This window comes from Chrysemys picta, chromosome 1, assembly GCF_011386835.1.
Source record: "Chrysemys picta bellii isolate R12L10 chromosome 1, ASM1138683v2, whole genome shotgun sequence".
Classification (NCBI taxonomy): Eukaryota; Metazoa; Chordata; order Testudines; family Emydidae; genus Chrysemys; species Chrysemys picta.
The window spans coordinates 258,647,473-258,667,380 of record NC_088791.1 but is presented as its reverse complement, the minus strand read 5'-3'; the positions used below and the strand labels follow the sequence as shown (position 1 = coordinate 258,667,380).

Below are 19,908 nucleotides of genomic sequence, written 5' to 3'. Positions count from 1 at the left end.
CTCATGGTTTTAGGGAAAAACATGAAGGGGGGGGAAAGATAACAAACAAATGCCTCCCCTACCCAAGTTTATTATGTAAAAATATATATAATTTTTATACCAATCTCATGATTGTGGGACCCTGGGGCTCCAGATACAATGCTAACACCCACTGACCCTCAGACATCGCTTTGCTCTCTGCTCTGGGCACCTAGCGTGCAAAGACTTAGTACCATAGATTGTGGCGACGGAACCGCTACCACACTATTGTAGGTAGCGCATACCACCCAGTATTGCCACTCCCGCAGTTACAGCTCACCTGCCCAGGCAACAGTAACACGTGGAAGAGCAGCGTCTCCTCTTTTATTGGCTGTCGCCCGTCCCTTCCTCCCGTACTTCATTGGCTGGTGCAGCAGCCCCTGGCAAAAGCCATTGGTCTCCGTCTGGTACCTGCAGGGATGGAGAACGCCCTATTTTTCGCTGCCGCCTCCCATTGGTTGGTGTGCCGGAGCGCTGGCCGCTACCATTGGCTGTTCCTGGAGCCGCCTGGCAGGGATTGGCTGGGGGGCGCCCCGCCCCGCGGACGGGGTGTTTGGGTTAGGAAGGTGCTGGAGGAGTCGAGGCGTGAGGTCGCGCTGCCGTCTGACAGTTATTCAGTCTGTTGCGGCAGCCTCGTGCCGTGGCAGCGCGCGCGACCACTTCGGGCTGCCGAAGCCCCAGCGCTGCAGTCGCCAAGCGCCGCTTCAGTAGCGTCCGCGCCCTGCTGCTGCTGCTTGGGCGCCCGAGCGGCAACGAGGGGAGGTGCCGCAGCGACCATGCCGGTGCCCGGGCGGGGGAGGGAGCCAACGGGAGCGGCCGCCCTGCCAGAGCCGAGCAGCGCCCGCCGGGACAGGCGCCTGCCCCCCGCCTGAGCCCGCGCCCGGAGCCCGCACCATGGACGAGCGGCTCCACAAGTGGCTCCTGCCGCCGCTGCTGACGCTGCTCTTCGTGCTCATCATGTACCAGTACGTGTCCCCGTCCTGCCCCGGCGCCGCCTGCCCGCGCCGCCCGCCCGCCACGCACCGCGGGGCCCCGGCCCGGGGCGCCCAGCAGCCGCAGGAGGAGGGGGCGGCGGCGCTGCCGCGGCTGGTGCCCAAGTTCCTGTTCGCGCGGGCCGAGCTGTGCCGCCGGGTGCAGTTCGACATGCGGGGCCGCGACGTGATCGTCTTCCTGCACATCCAGAAAACGGGCGGCACCACCTTCGGGCGGCACCTGGTGCGCAACATCCGCCTGGAGCAGCCCTGCTACTGCCGCGCCGGCCAGAAGAAATGCACCTGCCACCGGCCCGGGGGGGACAAGGACACCTGGCTCTTCTCCCGCTTCTCCACTGGCTGGAGCTGCGGGCTGCACGCCGACTGGACCGAGCTCACCAGCTGTGTGCCCGCCGCCATGGAGCGCAGGGGCTGCCCCGGCAACCGCACCCTCAGGTCAGTGCCTGCCCCGCGGGGAGGGAGGGCTGCTGTGCCCCGCGCTCCGGATGGGATGCCGGCAGCTGTCCGGGAAAGGCGGTGGCGGCACCGGCTGCTGCGCCTTGCAAAGCGCCGGGTCAGACCTGGGTCCTTGGAGGATGGTCCTGGGGAGGGCAGCGCTAGGGGTATGGAGGGTGACAGGCCACCCCCTTCCAGAGTGCTACAGGCAGGCACAGAGGTGAGCTGCCCACCTGCATGGGTCTGTGGCACTCAGCCTGTTGCTGCCGCGGACTCTCACACTACAGAGCTCTGTTGCTGTCTAGGCATTTTTCTGTCCAGCCCAGGCTCTTCCTCTAGCCTAAATTCAGTCCTTTCTTCAACCACTGGCTAGTTCTATTTAATCTGAGCAGAAGGACCCCTTGCAATGTACCTGACTCCTTAGAAATCACCCTTATAAATACCTTTTTAAATACAGGGCCTGATCCGTATTGTTAAAAGCCCTTTTGAAAAACAAAAATTGAGCTCTAAAAGCTAATTTGCATTATTTCATGTATGTTTATTTATTTTTTGCATTTCACTTCTTAGTCAGTTTTATTTGCTTGCTCTCATGAACTAGTAATCTTTGGATTGCACAATAGAATATTTAAATCCAAAGACTCTTGGTGGACATCTTGCTACTGTAGTGCTATAAGATTGCAAATAGGGTCTCTTAAACTTGTAAGTCTTTCAGAGCAGGAACCTTCTCTTCAAACCTGTGGTGAAGTACCTAGTACTGGTGCATAAGCAAATGTTTTGTAAAATTTCACTATTGTCAGAACCTATATTGGGCCCAAATTAATTTTGTTTCCTAGAGTTCTAGCAACAACTTTCCTGTTAGATTTCCCTGCTCTTTGTTAGGGTATTTTTGGTGGGAGGTAGGCCTCTATTTCCCCTGTCTCAATAACATATAACTGTTGGCACTGGCGTCTGAATTTCTGAGACAGTAGGCTTTTCAGCAACTCGGCATTTAAGGGATTTTGATAAATTTGGATCAGTTTATTCAGTTATTCACTTTCTTGTCTACATGGAAGAAAGGTAATGAAACCTAAAAGTTTACCCCCCCCCCCAAAAATAATGTACAGGCATATGCTTCATACTTTTAATCAGTGTTAAAGTGCAGACTTTGGTAAAGTCATTAGACTTCAGTATTTTAGGGTTGTGTATCACCAAAAATATAACCCCAGATATGGTTAGCTGTGTGTGCAAATACATTTGTATTTATGATCCCTTATGCTTCATGGCATGTTTTTCTGAGTTTTGTTAATGGTGCTTACAAGCAGGTTGTAAATTTTGAACTTGTCTGAATGTAATGCATTGGAATTAAAGATTTCCAGTCAGTTCAAGTGGTTGGTAGCAGATGCTGCTGCTGCTGTTCTCAGGAGCCAGAGAACATGCAAAAGCCACAGTGGCCAGAGAGTTCTGAGACTAAATCCTGTATTTCACTTCAACCTACCCATCTAATTTCAGCTCCTTTCATGAGATAGTGAATACAGTTTAATTATAAATAAACTCCACTGTCTGGCAACTTTTCAAGAGCTCTTCCCCAGGGCTTTAATTAAAAACTACAAATCAGTTCATATTTGACAAGAAGGTCACAACTCCGGATGCTCTCCTCCAATGCTTATTTTTCCTTATTCACAAAGACTTGCAATACAGTACTTCTGTTGTTAAACGTGGATACATTCATTTACTGATAAACTTCCGATCTCAATGGATTGCTTCACTTCTATATTTATTGTGCATATACGTATATATTCCTTATACAATTTAAAGATGTGAAAGGAAATAAACTTAATTCCCTTTTGTGAAGAGATTACTACACTTAACATCTCTTTGCAGCAATTTGTTTTTCTCGTAGGGCTTATCTACCCTTGGAAATTTACCAAAATGAGAGAAAGTCACTCCTATTCCAGGATCAGAGTGTCCACTCAGGCTAATACTGAAATAACTATTCTGGAATAATTATTCCACCACAGCTACCCTGGTAAATTTTGAAGTGTAAACAAGCAGTTAAACTTTTTCTCCTGTTTTTCCTTCCTTCTCCAGTTGCACTGTGTGAAAGAATGTAAGCAGTAGAGCTCTCAGCTGAAATCGTATAGTCTGACAGTCCACATGCAGTAAACAAAGTCAGGATCAAAACAATCATTGCACTTTGCCAGACAAGTTTCCATAAAGCCATAATTAATATACGCTTAGATTTATGAAGTCTGTAGCCATCCTATTTTGTATTATCTTCCTGTCAGCTCTTGCAAGAGGAACAAGGTCTCGGCTTGTCAGTACTAAAATGGAAGACCTATAAGGAGCACTTGCATGCCAGAGGAATTAACTTTTGGTAATCTAATAGGTGACGGCTTTCCTTATAAGTCAGCATTGAGCCAGTATGTTAGAGGCATTGTAAACGATTGCAAAGCAGAAATATTGAGCATATGTGGACATTTAAAGTGTTTGCTACAATTGTTTTCAATAAAAGTTTAATAAAATCTTTAAACTTAACTCTTTAAATTTAATCTTTAAACACTTGTGATGCCTTGATATGTCTTAAAGGATTTAAGCTTTCATCTATTTAGAAAAATATATTCACCATTAGGGCCTAAATTTCTCCCTGTGAGCTAAATCCAAAAAACTCCTTCATTTAACTGTTTGGGTGTAGAAATGTAATTGTTACAATAATAGCTCCTCATCTTCTGTCGGAGAGTGGGAAAAGTATTAATTCCTCATTGATAAATCCATTGATTCTAAAACTTGAGATTTTAAAGTACAGTACATTTCCCAAAATTGTTCCAAAATATTAATTTATATTTTGTGCAGAAGAAGGAAAAAGTGGTGTGAGGAGGATGAGGAGAGGGTGTCTAATATGGTCCCTGTGTATATACACTTAGTCCCCATCTGAAAACACTTACACATGTGCTTATCTTTATTCATGTGAGTAGTTCCATGGAAGACAAACAACTACCATATATACTCATTCATAAGTCAAATTTATTTAGTAAAAAAGGGAAGCACCAGAGAAGGGGGTCGGCTTATGAACGGGTACAGAGAGGGAGAGGTGGGACACAGCCCTTCTGCCCAACAGAGAGAGCAACGAGAGGCAGCACAGCCAGAAGGGAAGAGGCCGAGCCAGAGTCTCTCCGCTTCTGGCCATGCTGCTCTCCCCCCTGCCTCTGAAGCAGCTGCAGCTCCTGGGCTGGCAGGCTGCAGCCATGCCGCTCGGCCCCGCCCCCCAGAGCAGGCTGTGGCCACGCTGCTGTAGCACACTGTGGCCACGCCACCTGGCCCAGCCCGCTGGAACATGCTGTGGCCGCGCCGCCCAGTCTCGCCCACTGGAGCAGGGTGCGGCCATGCTGCCCAGCCTGCCGGAGCAGCTCCAGCCAGGTCAGAGACATCCTCCCGTGGGCCTCCCGAGATAAGGTGGGAAGGGATGGGATGGAGAGAGTGTGGGGGTCCCCGCTGGGGTGGGGTTATGTGGGGGGTGGTCACGGGTTACTCCCCTGACTCCCAGCTTCTTCCCCCCCCCCCCCAAAAAAAAAATTCCCCACCAGTTGCTGTCCTGGCCCATCAGGGTAAGCAGCTGGCGGGCTGGGACACTTTGTTTACATAGGTTTACCTCCATGTCTGCGGACGCTCGAGATAAACAAACCATCTCGGCCCGCCAGCGGCTTATCCCGATGGCCCGGGAGCCAGAGTTTGCTGATCCCTGAATTATAGGGTAAGTTTATGAACGAGTTATAAAAAATTTCCATTTTTACTTATCCATCTTGGGAGGGGTCAGCTTATAAACGAACCGTTTTATGATCGAGTATATACAGTAATTTAATCCTCAACATTTGGCTGTTACCTTAGTGGGATTAATTGTGTGAAATGTGAGTAATGGTATGGACATCTGTGTTTCCAGGGCATGGATGTGGTTTATAGGACATTTTGTACAAGTGTGTTTATACAGTTCATACGTTTATAAAGATGTTAAACTGTAAACGTTATATCTTGTATATAAAGGAAGGAGCTAGACTTTGAATAACTTTAGGGACTATCTGAATTGCTTGGTATTAAATTTGCAGCTTCATTAGTATTCAATCACCATTATAATCCTTGTGATATAGATAATTAAGGAGAGGAGATATTATTTATATGGAAATTGTTTGGTAAATGTTTCCTTGTGTTACATCCTCCTTTCATTTGTCATGTTTACAATTATTTACTAGCCAGAGGTTGAGGGTTAAATTAATTGTTTCAGAAGATTGGGAATGCAAGGTAAAATGGAGTGATAGGATTAAAGATTGTAAATAGGAGATTAAAGTGTATTAAATTAGACTATTGATAAAGCAACTTTGAAAGAGAGAGAAGTGTTTGAAGAAAAACCATAGAGGTTGTTCAGTTGACTGCTACTAGTAATTTAATTAAAGCAAATACAGGAATAATTCACAGAATTATAATAATATCTGTTTTTCTTTTTGGGAAATCATTTGGTCCTTCAGTAATGTTATAGCCCTTACTCAAATTATTATCTGATCTAATCAATGGATGTAACTATTCACTGTATTCTGGTAGTATTTGTTGCTTGTATTGTATTACATCCTGTGTCAGGTTAAGAGAGAGAGAAAGCAAATTTAATAGATTAAGGCCAGAAGGGACAATTATGATAATCTAGTCTGATCTCCATGTTATTGTATTTACTTGAAACTCGGTTTGTAAAGTACCTCAATAAAAGTCTGATCCTGTAAAGTGCCAACTGCCCCCTGCTTTCACTCCCACTGAAGGCAGAATCAAGCCCTAACCACCTGTCTAGGGACATACACCAAGAGACTTAAATTACATTTTAATCACTATTTCCAGTATTCAGTTTATGTGAATGGAATTTTTACCTAAACTAAAACGGAAGGTAATGGAGGTCATATCTTGGAACAAAGTGGAACATATTAGATATTATACATGACACCTTAAAGCCTCTGGATTTATATTAGGAATTAACTTCTACTTCTGCTTTATAGGTTAAATTTTATTGTTACAGTAACTTCTAAGTGAATTTGCAGTTTCAACTCAGAGAAGATCTTTGGCTAGATATACCTAGCCAAGGACTTTACTTGAGTTGAGATCAGGAAGATGATGAGAGAGCCCGGATTGTGAATGTTACCAAAGTTACCAAAGAGCCTTTGGTCTATAGAATATATCCTTGATTTAATGAAAAAGATTGTGTCTTTTGCTTTTTTAACATTGTGCAGTTAACATAAACTTCCATCTCAACTCTTTATATGATAATATACTGAGAAAATAAGATATTTAGAACTTAAACCCTTTCATCATTAATCTTTACTTATATAATATTAGCCATTATTTGCATTATAAAGTTTTACGTTAACATTTACAAACATTTCAAAAGGTGTTTAATTTGAACACTGTGTCATATACATTTGAATACATTTATCTTTTAGAAGTGATTATGAAGAAAATTATTTGAATCTAGTACCAGTGACTTGATTTTATTTTTTAACATGGTTGTACAGGAATGGTTTAGTAATTAAACTCTTGATGGGCTCTGGAGGGACCAAAACAGATGTGAAGCAATACCTTAACTGCATTTTTTAATTTTCATAAGTGTGTTTTTCTCTGTAACATTAACATACTCTTCAGGGAGGTATGGGGAGTTCTTAACCTAGCATTTCCTATATCCCAGAAAAGTATGGGGAGTAGAAGTCACTGTCGTGCAGCCAGTTATAACTCCAATGTAACCTTCATCAGGGTTTGCAGTCTGAAGTCCATATAAGTCACTTACTGCCATCAGTGGTATTGGTCAAATTTTCAAAAGCCTAAGTGTAGGCTTCTATTCTTGAAAATGTTGTCAGTATACAAAAGTTTACAATAAATTTAATTCACTGGAATTCTAAATGTTCATTGTAAAAACTGAATCTGTTTGTTTTAAAGTGACAGATCTCATGCCATTGAGAAGTTTTTATTAACAAAAATACAGTTTTCAGCATCAGTGGCTAAAACACCTACACACATGTTTAGCTCTTAGTGCATAAGTAGACCTATTGAAATACTTGCTTCGTTGGTTACAGGATCTTCGTTGGTTTAGTATTTTTTTTCCCTAAAGCAGTTGTATAAAGTTTAAATAAAATGCCAAATGAGTAGCAGCATTTTAAAAAAAATGTTTACAGTTATTCTTAAATTTTAATCTAAGATTCCAATAGCACAGTTTTTCAAAATTTTCAAAAAACTGATTTAAATAAGAGTGAGGGCAGCTTTGTAACAAGTGATTTACATCAGTGACTTAAATCTCTCCACCCCAACCCTGTGTCTTGAAATCACTCTAGAATTTGTTCAGAATAATTTAGTTAACTTTATGAATGCGCCATGCCTCATAGAGCTGTAGATTCACAAGTAATTCTAATGCAGAAGAACTATGATGCCAGCAGTAATACCTTTATACAGATATACAGCTGCATTATTGTGTATGAACATGCATATATGCATGTACATGAAGCTGAGTGTATACAAAACACATAACATTAAATATATTCATAAAGTTCTTAAACATTTGGAAATCTCTGTAGATATGTGGGGAATAAAGTTCTTGTGTACATAGGATAGGGTTAAAACAGCAGGCCTCAGCTTTCTCAAACTGAATAAACATTAGGATGACCAATACCCCAAACCCTACTGAACAAAATTAACGGTCCATTGTGGGAGGACACAAATATAGTTGGGCACCATCTGTCTGATCTCCCGAAATCACCAATTTAATCCAGCCAGATGGTAAAATCCTATACTGTACCAATAAAGTTCAACTGATACAACTCCCCTTGTGTGTATGCAGTTATATTAGTATAAAAGTGATTGTACTGTAGCTTATTCCCATACATTTAGGGAAATAAGCAATACAAGTGTTGGCATCCTCTACTAGAGGGGCCTTTGAACTTAACTGGGGGTGTTCCAGTTGGGAAGGTCCTGAGTGTTACAGTCTCCAAGGCTGGATTGCAACTTCCATGATACCTTGGGGAAGAGATACTTGCAGTTCCAGGGAATGCAGGGGTAGCATTTGGTGGGTTCCATCCTGGTCAGGGGAGTGGAGATTGCTTTGTGGAGCTCTGTCCAGGAGCTGCTGCTGCTAGAAAACCAGGAGCTGCTGCTGCTGAGAAATTGCTGGGGTTTTGACCAACGGGGGAGCCACAGAGCCTATTGCTGGGCTTCATTGGAGCCAAGGCAGAGACTATTGCTGTGCCTAGAGCTGACTGAGGTTGGCTGCAGTGAAGGAACGTGAGTAACCACCACCTTTGTTTCAGAAAGTGCTTGCAAAGAGATGGAGATAGTGAAGAGACTTTAATGGATTTCCCTGAGTCTGAGAAGAGATGAAGTGGCCTTATTGTCTAATGAAGATCCAGGGTCACTGATCTGTGGTTGAAACAGCTCTCATCTTCAGAGGGGTTGTGGAGGTTTGAATGACCTCAATTTAGAATTGCTCTGCCCCTTGTTACCTTAGCTGTACTGCCTTACTGGACCAATAGAGTGCTGTTCACAGATTGATATCTTCAAGTGTACCCACACAACCAAGTTTCTAGAACTCTGAAATTAAGAGGCGTACACACTCAAGGATGGGGTAAATTAAGTTGGTTACGTTTCATTTACTACTGTAAGCTGCATTTATTAATTGATTTGTTGAAATGAAAGTTGTGACATTTTAATTAATCTTAATCTGTTATCATATTTTACTACATTGTTAAGTAAAGGTGTGTTAAACCTAATCTAAATTTATATTAGATGCATATTGTTTTTAATTGGTACTTTTGAGTTAGACCCCTCACATAGATCAACTTAGGTTTATTCTTGGAGATCCCCAAGACATGCCAGTGAATGTGTATAGTATAAGGACTGCAGCTGAAGGATGGATAGAGGATTCCTACCTATCCAACATCACCCCTGGGATACTCAGGGTCTCCTTTACTGTTGACAACATCAGGCACCTGGACACACAGGTGAGTGTTGTCGGCTCCTGAGTAAGCCAGGAAGGGAAGGTACACAAGCATAATTTCATTCACATGTGGAGTTGTACCAATATAACTATTTCAGTTAAAAAAAAATCACCCCCCTAACAGAAATGGTTATAACAGTACAAAAATGTGAACAGACCAGGCCTTGAGACTTCCCTTGTTAGGTGTTTTCCCATCAGTAGCCAACATTGCCAGAAGTTGTCTGGGTGCCAAGTTCTGGTTTACCCCAGGAGCTGCCACCTGACATGTACCCTAGCCATTTAAGATTATCACCTTCTAGATGTAATTCTAATGTCAAATATACCTAGCAAAGTACGCCTCTCAGGTGATGAGGAAGCTGGAAAAAATCAATGCATGGGTCAACTTTACCTTGAGGGGCCAGAGAGAGGCCCTAAATGTTGTAAAAGGTGGAGAATATCCCACCAGTCCCGGTTGTCTCCCTCTCCTGAATTGACCAATGCTGTGGGGGCAGGGCCAGCACCAGTTCCACCCCCAGTGCCACCTTGAATACGTTGGTGGATGGAAGAAGGTGGGAGCGAGGGCATTTGTTTAGTCTAAATCAATACAAATGTTCTCCCTTGTCATTAAGTTTGTAATGTCAATAATTATGCACCATCTAATCAAACTAACAAGAATCTTTTTAAAGTTTGAGCATTACACTGAAGTATATTTACTTAGAATGTGGTGTTTTCCAAGCTTTTTATATAAGCTATTAAAAAAAATAAGTCAACATAATTGTATACACTACTTGAGCTCTACTGTCTGTGCAGTTTTGTGTTCTAGACCTACTGATCTGCAATAATTTGTTGGACCTCTTAATGGAATTGAACTGTTTCCCCAGATCAGTGTTACTGTTGGTACTGGACTTTCATAAACAAGCCAGGAACTGCTAATGGAATGTACATTAAATTAATCTGAGAATTATGCAATTGGAAAGGTTCAATGATACAAGTTAATGGATCCCCTGTCCCCCACTTCCCAAGAAGATTTGGCTTTAATCTTAAATCCTCAGTGATGTGGGTCCAGATGGCTCAAGATGGAACCCTTCCTCTGGACAGAGCACAGCAGCTGTGATAATCAAGAGCTACCAAACTGTCAGTAACCCATGGAAAACCCTTGCCCAGGTTATAAGAATTCCATCAAATCTTGGCATGTTAAAGACTGTTTAAAGACCTACAACAACTACCTTGCCGGAGGTGGAGAAAATAATAAATATTTTAAAAAACTGCTTTCTGACTCAAAATTCAGTCATAAATCCTTTGATAAATTGAGTCTCCCACTCCATCTGGAACTAGAATTCAGCTGAGTAGTTTTAAGGTCTGATATATTACAAGTGCCATGTACATGTAATATATTCAGGGCCCTCTTCCATGTACCAGGACTGGAGGAAGGGAATAAGATGTAAAATCTGTTAAATAGCTCTGGTTTTATGTATGTAAAAAACCTGTCCCCTAAAGTGCTCACCTAAATGATGTGCTTTATAAACATTTACCTATGAGAGAGTTGAAAGAGGAAGAGCACTGTAACATCCTTACGTAATCTTCAAATACTCCCATTGGGAGTAGTGGTAAAATTGAACTATTTAAAATCTTAAATTAAAGTCCTAAGTTAAAAAGTAGTAGACTAAGAGCATGTCTATAATGAGGGTGGGGCAACGGCACAGCTACACTGCTGTAGTGCTTAGTGAACTACCTATTTTGAAAGGAGAGCTTCTCCCGTCAGCATAGGTACTCCACCTCCCCAAGAGGCAGTAGCTATGTTGACAGGAGAAGCCTTCTTGTCACCATAGCATTTTCTACACCAGCAGTTCTCAACCTTTTTCTTTCTGACCCCGCACCCCCCCCGCCAACATGCTATAAAAATTCCACAGCTCACCTGTACCACAACAAGTGTTCTTCTGCATATGTAGTAGACTAAAAGCCAGGGCTGGCATTATTGGGTAGCAAGCCTGCCAGTTGACCGGGACCCCACGCCACAGGGGACCCCATGAAGTTAAGTTGCTCAGGCCTCGGCGTCAGCCCCGGGTGGTGGGGCTCAGGCCTCGGCTTTCTGCTATGGGCCCCAGCAAGTCTAACGCCAGCCCTGCTCTCTGGTTTATTTTGGAGGACCTCCCTGGAGCCTGCTTGTGGCTGTTCTACACCAGGAGTTGGATTGGTATAATGGCATTGCTCATGGGTGTGGAAAACGTAGTTATACTGACATAAGTTTGCAGTGTAAACCAAGATTAAGAAGGAAAACTACATACCATACTTTTCTGTTTGGTGTCACTGTTGCTATTTCTAATATTTTTTAGTTACAACTGTTCCTGTTACAAACAGCAGCAAATAAGTAGATGGGGAATCAGTCTGTACTTTTGGGAACTGGAGTGAGGACAATGGGAAAGTGCTTTGACTTTTCCATTCTTAAAGCTAAAGACGTGAACTGATACATTCTTCCAACATCCTGCTGTACTATCTCAGAACAAATGACTTGTTTTCTTCTATCAGCATGCAGATATTAGAGAATGGAGGGCAAAGCTTTTGTGATGTCAGCCCCCAGAGAGGGGAGTGAGTGGCTCACAAATGTCCATTTATCCAGTCTTCAATAGGTAGAGGATACTCTCTAGTCCAAGCTAGCAGATGAGTTGGAGTTAAGCTGCACAGTGAGACCCAGTTATTTTGTATATTTTAATTAGCAGGTTGAATCTTTATTTTTGTTCAATATCTGAAGTATCAACCCATCAGGATGTGGTGCATTCTGTGACTTCTTTAAGACTGGGAGGTCAAGCTCGATTGAAATTATAAGGGAATGTTGGGAATTATCTCAGTGGCTTTTAACTCCATACAGTTGTGAGCAGACCTATGGTGGTCAGACACCTCACACTTCTAAACTTCTGTTTCATGCAGTTACAGAATGGGAGTTTTTACTTTATTGCTCTGGAGTAGGGTAAACTGCTTCTGAGGGAACTTTGCTGATTTTTTGTCTGTGTTTGTCATAATCCATAAATTTGTAGTATGATTCACAAGGAGTTTGCCTGAGAAAAATGGAAGAGAAGAAATCAGCTCATGCTGGTGTAGCATTCACAATCAAGTGACGGTGGGGATCTTAGTTTGTGTAGAAGAAAATTGGGTTTTTTACAGTGGAAGCCTGGTGAAGTACTCTAAAGGAAGAATTAACTCACAGTACTTCTCAGTCTGTCATAGTTTCTCTTCTCTTCCAAGGCATGATGCTGTTCCTGAATTAGATATAGTCATGGGGCTATACTTGATCATTAGCTTATACATTTCTACAGTAATTTATATCCAGTACAATCCCAATCTGTTTTTCAAGCTGGTAAGTAGGCTTGGCAGAATTCAATTAATTTATTTTGTATAATTTTGAAAGATAATATCAATGACAAATGTTCACAATTGTGTTAAATTATGGGTTTTAAGTTTTATTTTTATACATTTAAATTTTAAAAGTTCTAGGAAATTATAGGGTGGTCAGACAATTGCATGGGTCAAACAGTTTAATGAGCGTAGACATTGAAATTAAAAAAGTTAAAGCTTAGAACTGTTGAACACAAATTGTCAACATTTCAGGTCAAAATATACTAAGCAAATATCCTTAAATCAAACTTTAAGTTTTCAAGCAGCATTTTTCTTACCTTGCCTATCTGTAAATTTCAATTGTTATTGAGGGAAATATTTTTTCATCAGTTTGTGTTTATGGTGAAATCAACATTTACTGATTAAAAATCTAATCCTTCCAAGGCTACTGATTAGTAATCTAGAGAATAGAGGGATTGTTGCATTACTAGAATACTTCACCCCTGAAATGAAGTATATGAACAGTTTTTAAAAGACACAGCAAATACCAGTCAACAGTTGAAAACAGGAGTGAAAAGCATTCTTATGTTCAGAAGTGCATGAGAAACTTACAAGGACAGATTGTGTGTAATTACCAAAGCTAAAAATTGGCCAGGAAACTGATTTGTACCACTCCCTGTTCCTGTAAAAAGTGCCATTAGATCTTAAGTCAGAGTTAAAATGTTGGTTTAGTCTCTTCTAAAACAAACCCAAATGCATCTTTCTAGTTCCTGTCACTGGAATCCTCTGGGTGCAAGCAGGACTTTATACAGAATCATCAACATGTAATGTAGGTCTGAAAGGGACCTCAAAAGGTCATCTAGTTTAGCCCTCTGCACAGAGGCAGACCAAGTATATCCAGACTGTCCGTGGTAGCTGTTTGTCTAACCTGTTCTTAAAAACCTTCAATGACAGAGATTCCACAGCCTTCCTTAGAAACATGTCCAGAACTTAACTATTCTTATAGTTAGAAAGTTTATAATATCTAACCTAAATCTCCCTTGCTGCAGATTAAGCCCATTACTTCTTGTCTTATCTTCAGTGGACATGGAGAACAATTGATCACAGTCTTCTTTATAACAGCCTTTAACATATTTGAAGACTGTTATCATGTGTCCCCCCACCCCCGTATTCTTTTCTCAAGACTAAACATGTCCAGTTTTTTAACTTTTCTTCATAGGTCAGGTTTCCTAAACATTTTGTTGCTCTTCTCTGGACTCTCTCCAACTTAGTCCATATCTTTCTTAGTGTGGTGTCTTTCCCCTCTTTCCCCTCACCCAATGGGTGCTTGCAGTTTTGGACAATGATTAAATTCTGTTTATCATATAGAAAATCTGCTTTCTATAAAATCATGCTAAATGATAAAAGTGAGATAGAGCTGCTCTAAATAAGGATGGATGGATCATAGTCCCTTTTTATGGAAATCATAGTTGTGATCCTGAATCTTCATATGTATTCTTGTAAGAACAAGCTAGTCTTAGTCCTGCTCTATACTAGAAAGATGACCAGTTGCTCAGAACTGATGCTGAATGCAGATTAGCTGTAAATGTAGAAAAAGATAGTGTTCAGCACTGGCTCAGAAACAGGTCAAAACTTGGTTGCACCTATAGCAGGCACATGTTATGAGCAACAGGTAATGTGTTTAGTATAGGTCAGTCCTTAGAGACAATTTAATAGTATGGAGGGGAGGGTTTTTTTATATTTAAACAAATGTTCAGTCTGGCAGTATTTGGACCCCTTCCATTAGTTGGGCAACACGTGATGCAGCTAGGAGTTCACTTACCCTGTTAGATATTCTTCACAGCTTCTTCTAATATTTTTTGTCCCTTTCTTCCTGGTTCTGTGATGCGTGGGGTTTTTGGCGTCCTTGATGCTTCTTGTTTGACACTCCACTTCTCGAACCTGGCTTCCTATTGACCTTTCCTATTCCTAGTTTCTTTCTTGGAGATGGGTGGTATGCTTTTGTTATCACTACATTTATTTTTATTATGCAGCTGCCTAATTCCAAGTGCCATTCCCAACCCTTATGGAACTTCCCAAAATGTTCTGATTCCAACTTTCTCTTCTGTTAATCAAATTTTTCTTCATGATTTGTTTGAGCTAGAGGAAAATAATTATGTATCCCATTACACTGCTAGATCTCTAACACCTGAAGTGTGACCACTTCCAGAAATTAAAGTATAGAAGGGAATAAATTGCAAGTATGTAGGGGAAGGAATCTTGTGAAACTGCAGGATGAATTGGCTTCACAAGGACCTTCAAGACCTTTGACACTTTTGTGGAGACAGCAAACAAGTGATAAAGACTCCAGTCAGACTGCTCATAAAACAAACACCAGTTAAGCCAATAAGATGAATAACAGGTTGAGTGTAACTAGTTCCTTTCTTATTACCTTACAGATGTGGTGGAGAGTTTCATGTGATGCCATTGTCATTAGAAAGTAAGGCATACCCTAGTCTAAGCTATGGGAATGTAATGGTTTGAGCTAACTTGGATCACTTGTTGGTTTCTGCACAGTGCTGGAGTGGATGTGGAGCTGCCCTGGAAATGGGAATCATTAGAACCTTTGTTTTTAACATATTGTACTGGTAGCTGATGTCCCAAGATAGCGAGTCTGCACCTTGTCCTCTCCAGGTTGGGCATTTGTTAGGCAAAGGAATGAGGAGAGACCAATGGGCTGAATGGGACTGGGAAACTTAAGGGAATTGAACAACACTGAAGCAATAGCACTGTCCCTTCCCCCACCTCTGGAGGTGCCAGTTTCTTTACCCCACATCCAAATCCTCTAATCTTAGTGGTGATGCACACAGAGCTGAGATGCAGTTGGCTGGTGAGGTGCTGCTTGATAGATGCTCAGTCTGGACCTCTGGCAGGGTCACTTCTCCCTGGCTACTCAATCTTCACCTGCCCTCTGAACACCCATGAATTTGGGTCCAAAGTGTTCAGCAGTGCCCGTCACTGTCCTTCTCACGCACACAGAACACCACAGTCCTTCCTCCTTCCATAGAGCCCCCATTCCTCCCCGATAAGATGGTGCCCACCCTCCAGCTTCTCCCTGCTACCCTGGAATCCTCTCGCCTCTTGCCCATCTAGGCTGTTGAGTCTCCAGGACTTTGCTGCTCGCACTTAGGAGCCATCTGCTGGCTTATTACAATACATAATCATTTTAGTATTACACTTAGATTTGGCAGAATTCAATTCTAATCAGTAACTGTCAATAAATATTGATTTCAGTGTGTCAGCTGAAATTGACAAACATCAATCACTAACAGTCAGCATGCCTGAAGGGATCAAATGTCACCGGCCCCACGGCTGTACAGGGAGCCCTTTGCAGCTCCTGTCATGGGAGTGAGGGAGCAGGGCTGTGGCTGCAGATGGGTCTTTGCATGGTCATGGGGCCCATGTCACCCTATTCTTGCAGCCCCAAGGTACTGGGAAGTTTACAGTTGTTCTGTCCCAGCAGAGCAGAGACCCCTGCCAAAGACTGCAAGGAGGACATGTCCCCAGCTTCAGGGGAGGTCACCCTGCCGCTGAACATTTCCTGCCCAGGGACAGCTCCCACACTTCTGACTAGTGAGTGAGTGGGTCCAGTGACACTGGATCCCTGAAGGCACAAGGTGTGGGGAAAGCTGTGCTCCTGGCCTGGCAGACCAGAAACCCCTGGCTGGACTGTGAGAAGGAGGAGTTGTCATTGTCTGGCTGCAGAGGAGGCCATTCTGCTGCTGAATGGTCCCGTCCCTGGGATGGAGCCATTCATCAGTGGGATGGCCTCCCTTGCAGCCAGAGGCTTTCCCTCTTCACGGCCCTGGCCACAGGGGTCTCTGGTATGCCAGGACCCCAGCCTTCCCTGCACCTTGTGCATGCAGTAGGGTGGCCACTCAATGTTCCTGGAATACAGAACATTCTGGCACTTCCAGGAATGGAGGAACATATTTTGATAAACTCACTGATTTATTAAACAAAGGGAAGTATTATCTGTAGGTAGTGAATTGAACTGATTTGTTTCTGGTCACTATGTCCTTCAAGATTTTAGAACTGATAGATCTCATTCTCTTTCACCTTGTTTTTATTCGTAAATTCAAAGAAAACAAGCTTTCCTGCTTTTTTTCAACTTCCAATTGCTTTCTTAACTTTGAATGAATCAGTCATTGAACTGAAATAGTTGAATAAACTGAAAGGAAGAAAATATTCTCTCTGCACCTACAGAAGACGTTACAGTTATCAAAAGCTGTCTTAGCACTTGAACAAACTCTGGCTGTGGGGTGCCGAGCAAGTGACTTCGACCAGTTCAGTGAACTGACTTTCTTTAAAACTTTGCAACAAGCTTGTAATGTTTAATATGAATTTTTAAAATAATTTAAGTTGATGTTACTATAATAATTAAGTTTAGCTCTTAAACATGGGTTTATTTAAAAACATAAATTTGAAATAACTTATTTAAAATTAAACAGGTATTTAATTTTAAATAAACTTTTTAAAATAAAAGTCCAGTTTTAATTTTTGATACAAATTTATATTTTTATCCACCCTGATATGATTTTATATTTCTTAAACCTCTTAACTCCAACAGTAATCTAAATTGGCTGCTTCAAAAATCCTGTTAATCATAGAAAGTGGATTTGGAAAGCCATATTTTTGCAGGATAGGGTTTTCAAAGATTGCTGATTTTTGAAGGGTAAAATGGTTCTGGCTTTGGATATCTTACTTTTTCAAAGTATTAGGGTATTATTAGGGTGTTGTTCATGGATCTCTTGAAACATGCCATAAAAACAGTTTTTGATGTCCAGGTATTCAAGTTCAAGGTCTGTCATTATGCTGTTATTTGGTGTATAGTAGGTCATTTGGGGGATAGGACAAACTAAGTGTTAAATCCTTCCTTAGAAGGTTGCATCCTTTTAGATTCAAGTTCTGAGGACTCCCACTATATTGATATAAACTAGAAATATTAGGCCTCTCTGATTGCTCAGTCACAGTACAAGAAAATAAGTTTTTACAGGAGGACTGAAACATTTTATTGAGGCGAAGTTTTTAACTTAAAAAAAAAAAAGCCACTGATAGGGATTGTGTGGCAATGAACTGGCGAGGCCATTCTGGGGGCTTATCCATTCAGAAGCTGCTGACTGGTATTTGAGTGTGGTGAATAGCTGCAAATAGTTTAAAGGAGTTTGCCTTTTGGTAGTTAATGTGAACCAGACCTAGCCAGTAACATGTAGCTTGCTTGTGACATCTTTGTTCTCCAAAATCAGATATCTTTTTTTGTGTAACAGCGGGAGGGGGTGGGGAGGGTGGAGGGAGAAGAGGGGAGGAGGGAGAATAGACTTTCCAGTCATTGTCTGCATAAAATGTCCTTCCTGCATTGATAAAGTATGTGGGTGTTCTTAGATGTCTTACAACCCTCTGAGTTAACTGCTCTCAAAAGTTCCAGATCCATTTAAGTCAAGTAGGTGGCATCCCTGGAATAATATGTTTAAAGAACCAACTACTGGTATGTAATAGTTTTAGTTCAACTTGGAACAACTGATATATTCTCCATGCTACAGACTAAAATGGTAACAACTGTAATGGTAAAGTTGCACTGTAAATGCTTAATATCTTGGTGTTAATGGTTAAAGCTGTTTCATTTCCATGCTTATCTTCCTGAACTGTATTAAGTGTTTTGAGAGCATTAACTGAGTTTTCATGACAAGGGTCACAAATCAATAGAACATGGATGATATGATACAGGAGGGCCAGGGAGCAGTGGGAAGTGGTAGAAGGGAAGTATATAAACCCTAGGTTAATTAAGGCGTGGTTCTCTGTAGACTAGGGAGGGTTGCTACAGGTTAATTGGGGCACCTGTAATCAATTAAGGCCCTGTTAGAAACCTAATAAAACCCCCTGCTTCAGACAGTCAGGGGGAAAGAGAGAGAGAGGACTGGAGCTTGGAGGTGTGCTATTAGACTTGGAGGAACAGCAAACCAGAGTAAGGGAGACCCTGCCCCAGCAGGGGAGGGACATTCCCTCCCCCAGCGTTTAAGGACTGAAGGTACCCCACCCAAGGAAGAAGAGGGTAAGAACCTGCAGAGGTTGAGAGGGGCTGGGACTCAGAGTGAGTTGCAAACCCAGATCCCTCCCCCGCTTCCCTCCTTTACCACCTTCCTGGGACACTAGTGGGACCCTCGGTGCCCCAAGAGCAGGGGAAACGGGTGGTATTTTAGTCCGTCCGTCCCCCCCCCCCCCAAGAAAAGCGCAGGAGCCACCATGCTATATCGACCATCTTGTCACAATGGTTAAAAGAAAAAGGGGAAAAAATACCAAAAATCTGCATACTTGGGCAAAAAGTATACAGTAATCTGACAAATACAAGCAATAGAAAAAAGTCAAATGTGCTGCTCATCCCTCTGAGGTTTTACCATGTAACACATGCTATTTTTTTTTCTTGTCTCTTTTGGCATGACACAACACCTAATTATTAAAGGCACTAACAGGAATGTTTAAAATGGAACCGAAATGTGGCTACTAGTACTTCTACTGAATCTGGAAATCTACAGTTGCTATAGAAATTAAATTAATTTCTCTTTAGCTGGAAGAAGAGAGAGGATTACTTCTGAGTTTGCTGTCTGCCTTTATTTCAGAACCAGGAGCCTGGCTTTTGGCCTCCTAACCTTAAAGGTGAGCTGTCCAAAGCTTGTGCATTCTATGATGTGTACAATAGTTTTTCTTTAAAGAAAAAATGATTTTCTTTTCTGTTCGGCCATCTGTATTGACTTCTGTTGTTTACTGGAGGGACTTCTGAATGACTTCAGAACTTGCATGGGGTAGTGATGTCGTAGTGCAGTCTGAAATCTGAGCTGCAATAGTAATCTTGATAGTGTCTGATGAAAAATTGAGACTCTTTGAACACATCATAAAGGAGCAGCAAAGTGCACAAGCAAAATACTCTTTTCCTCCCCCCCCCCCTGTAATTAACCTTTAAAACCTTTTTATTCCTCACTGGTGCCTGTCTGATACTTGGTCAAATAAGTGCTCTTGCTTGCTAACTGGTGGAGGAGTAGGATACTAATCAAAGCAACACTCTTGCTGCGTTCATTGTTCGGTAGCCCTTCATAACCAAGTCAACTGGATTTTCTTAGGCTGAGTAAGAACTTGAGG

At 42.1% G+C, this 19,908-nt stretch overlaps 1 protein-coding gene and 1 long non-coding RNA gene across 3 annotated transcripts in view; both read left to right on the top strand.

Moving 5' to 3' along the window:
- Positions 1-555: 555 nt before the first annotated feature.
- The window catches only part of LOC101935303 (heparan-sulfate 6-O-sulfotransferase 3), a 370,963-nt gene continuing 351,610 nt past the window's right edge, over positions 556-19,908 (top strand). Inside the window, exons 1-2 of one of the 2 annotated variants that reach the window (XM_065581047.1) lie at positions 556-1,445; positions 8,744-10,635. In XM_065581047.1, coding sequence (XP_065437119.1) covers positions 913-1,445; positions 8,744-8,813 — 603 coding nt within the window. In that variant the 5' untranslated portion in view covers positions 556-912 and the 3' untranslated portion in view covers positions 8,814-10,635. Of the gene's footprint in view, positions 1,446-8,743; positions 10,636-19,908 lie in introns of those variants that run through there. The other variant, XM_065581046.1, reaches the window with a different exon arrangement.
- LOC135980822 (uncharacterized) overlaps positions 18,684-19,908 on the top strand; it is a 29,921-nt gene continuing 28,696 nt past the window's right edge. Inside the window, exons 1-2 of the long non-coding RNA XR_010597722.1 lie at positions 18,684-18,826; positions 19,235-19,428. This is a non-coding gene — a long non-coding RNA (uncharacterized LOC135980822). The remainder of the gene's footprint in view (positions 18,827-19,234; positions 19,429-19,908) is intronic.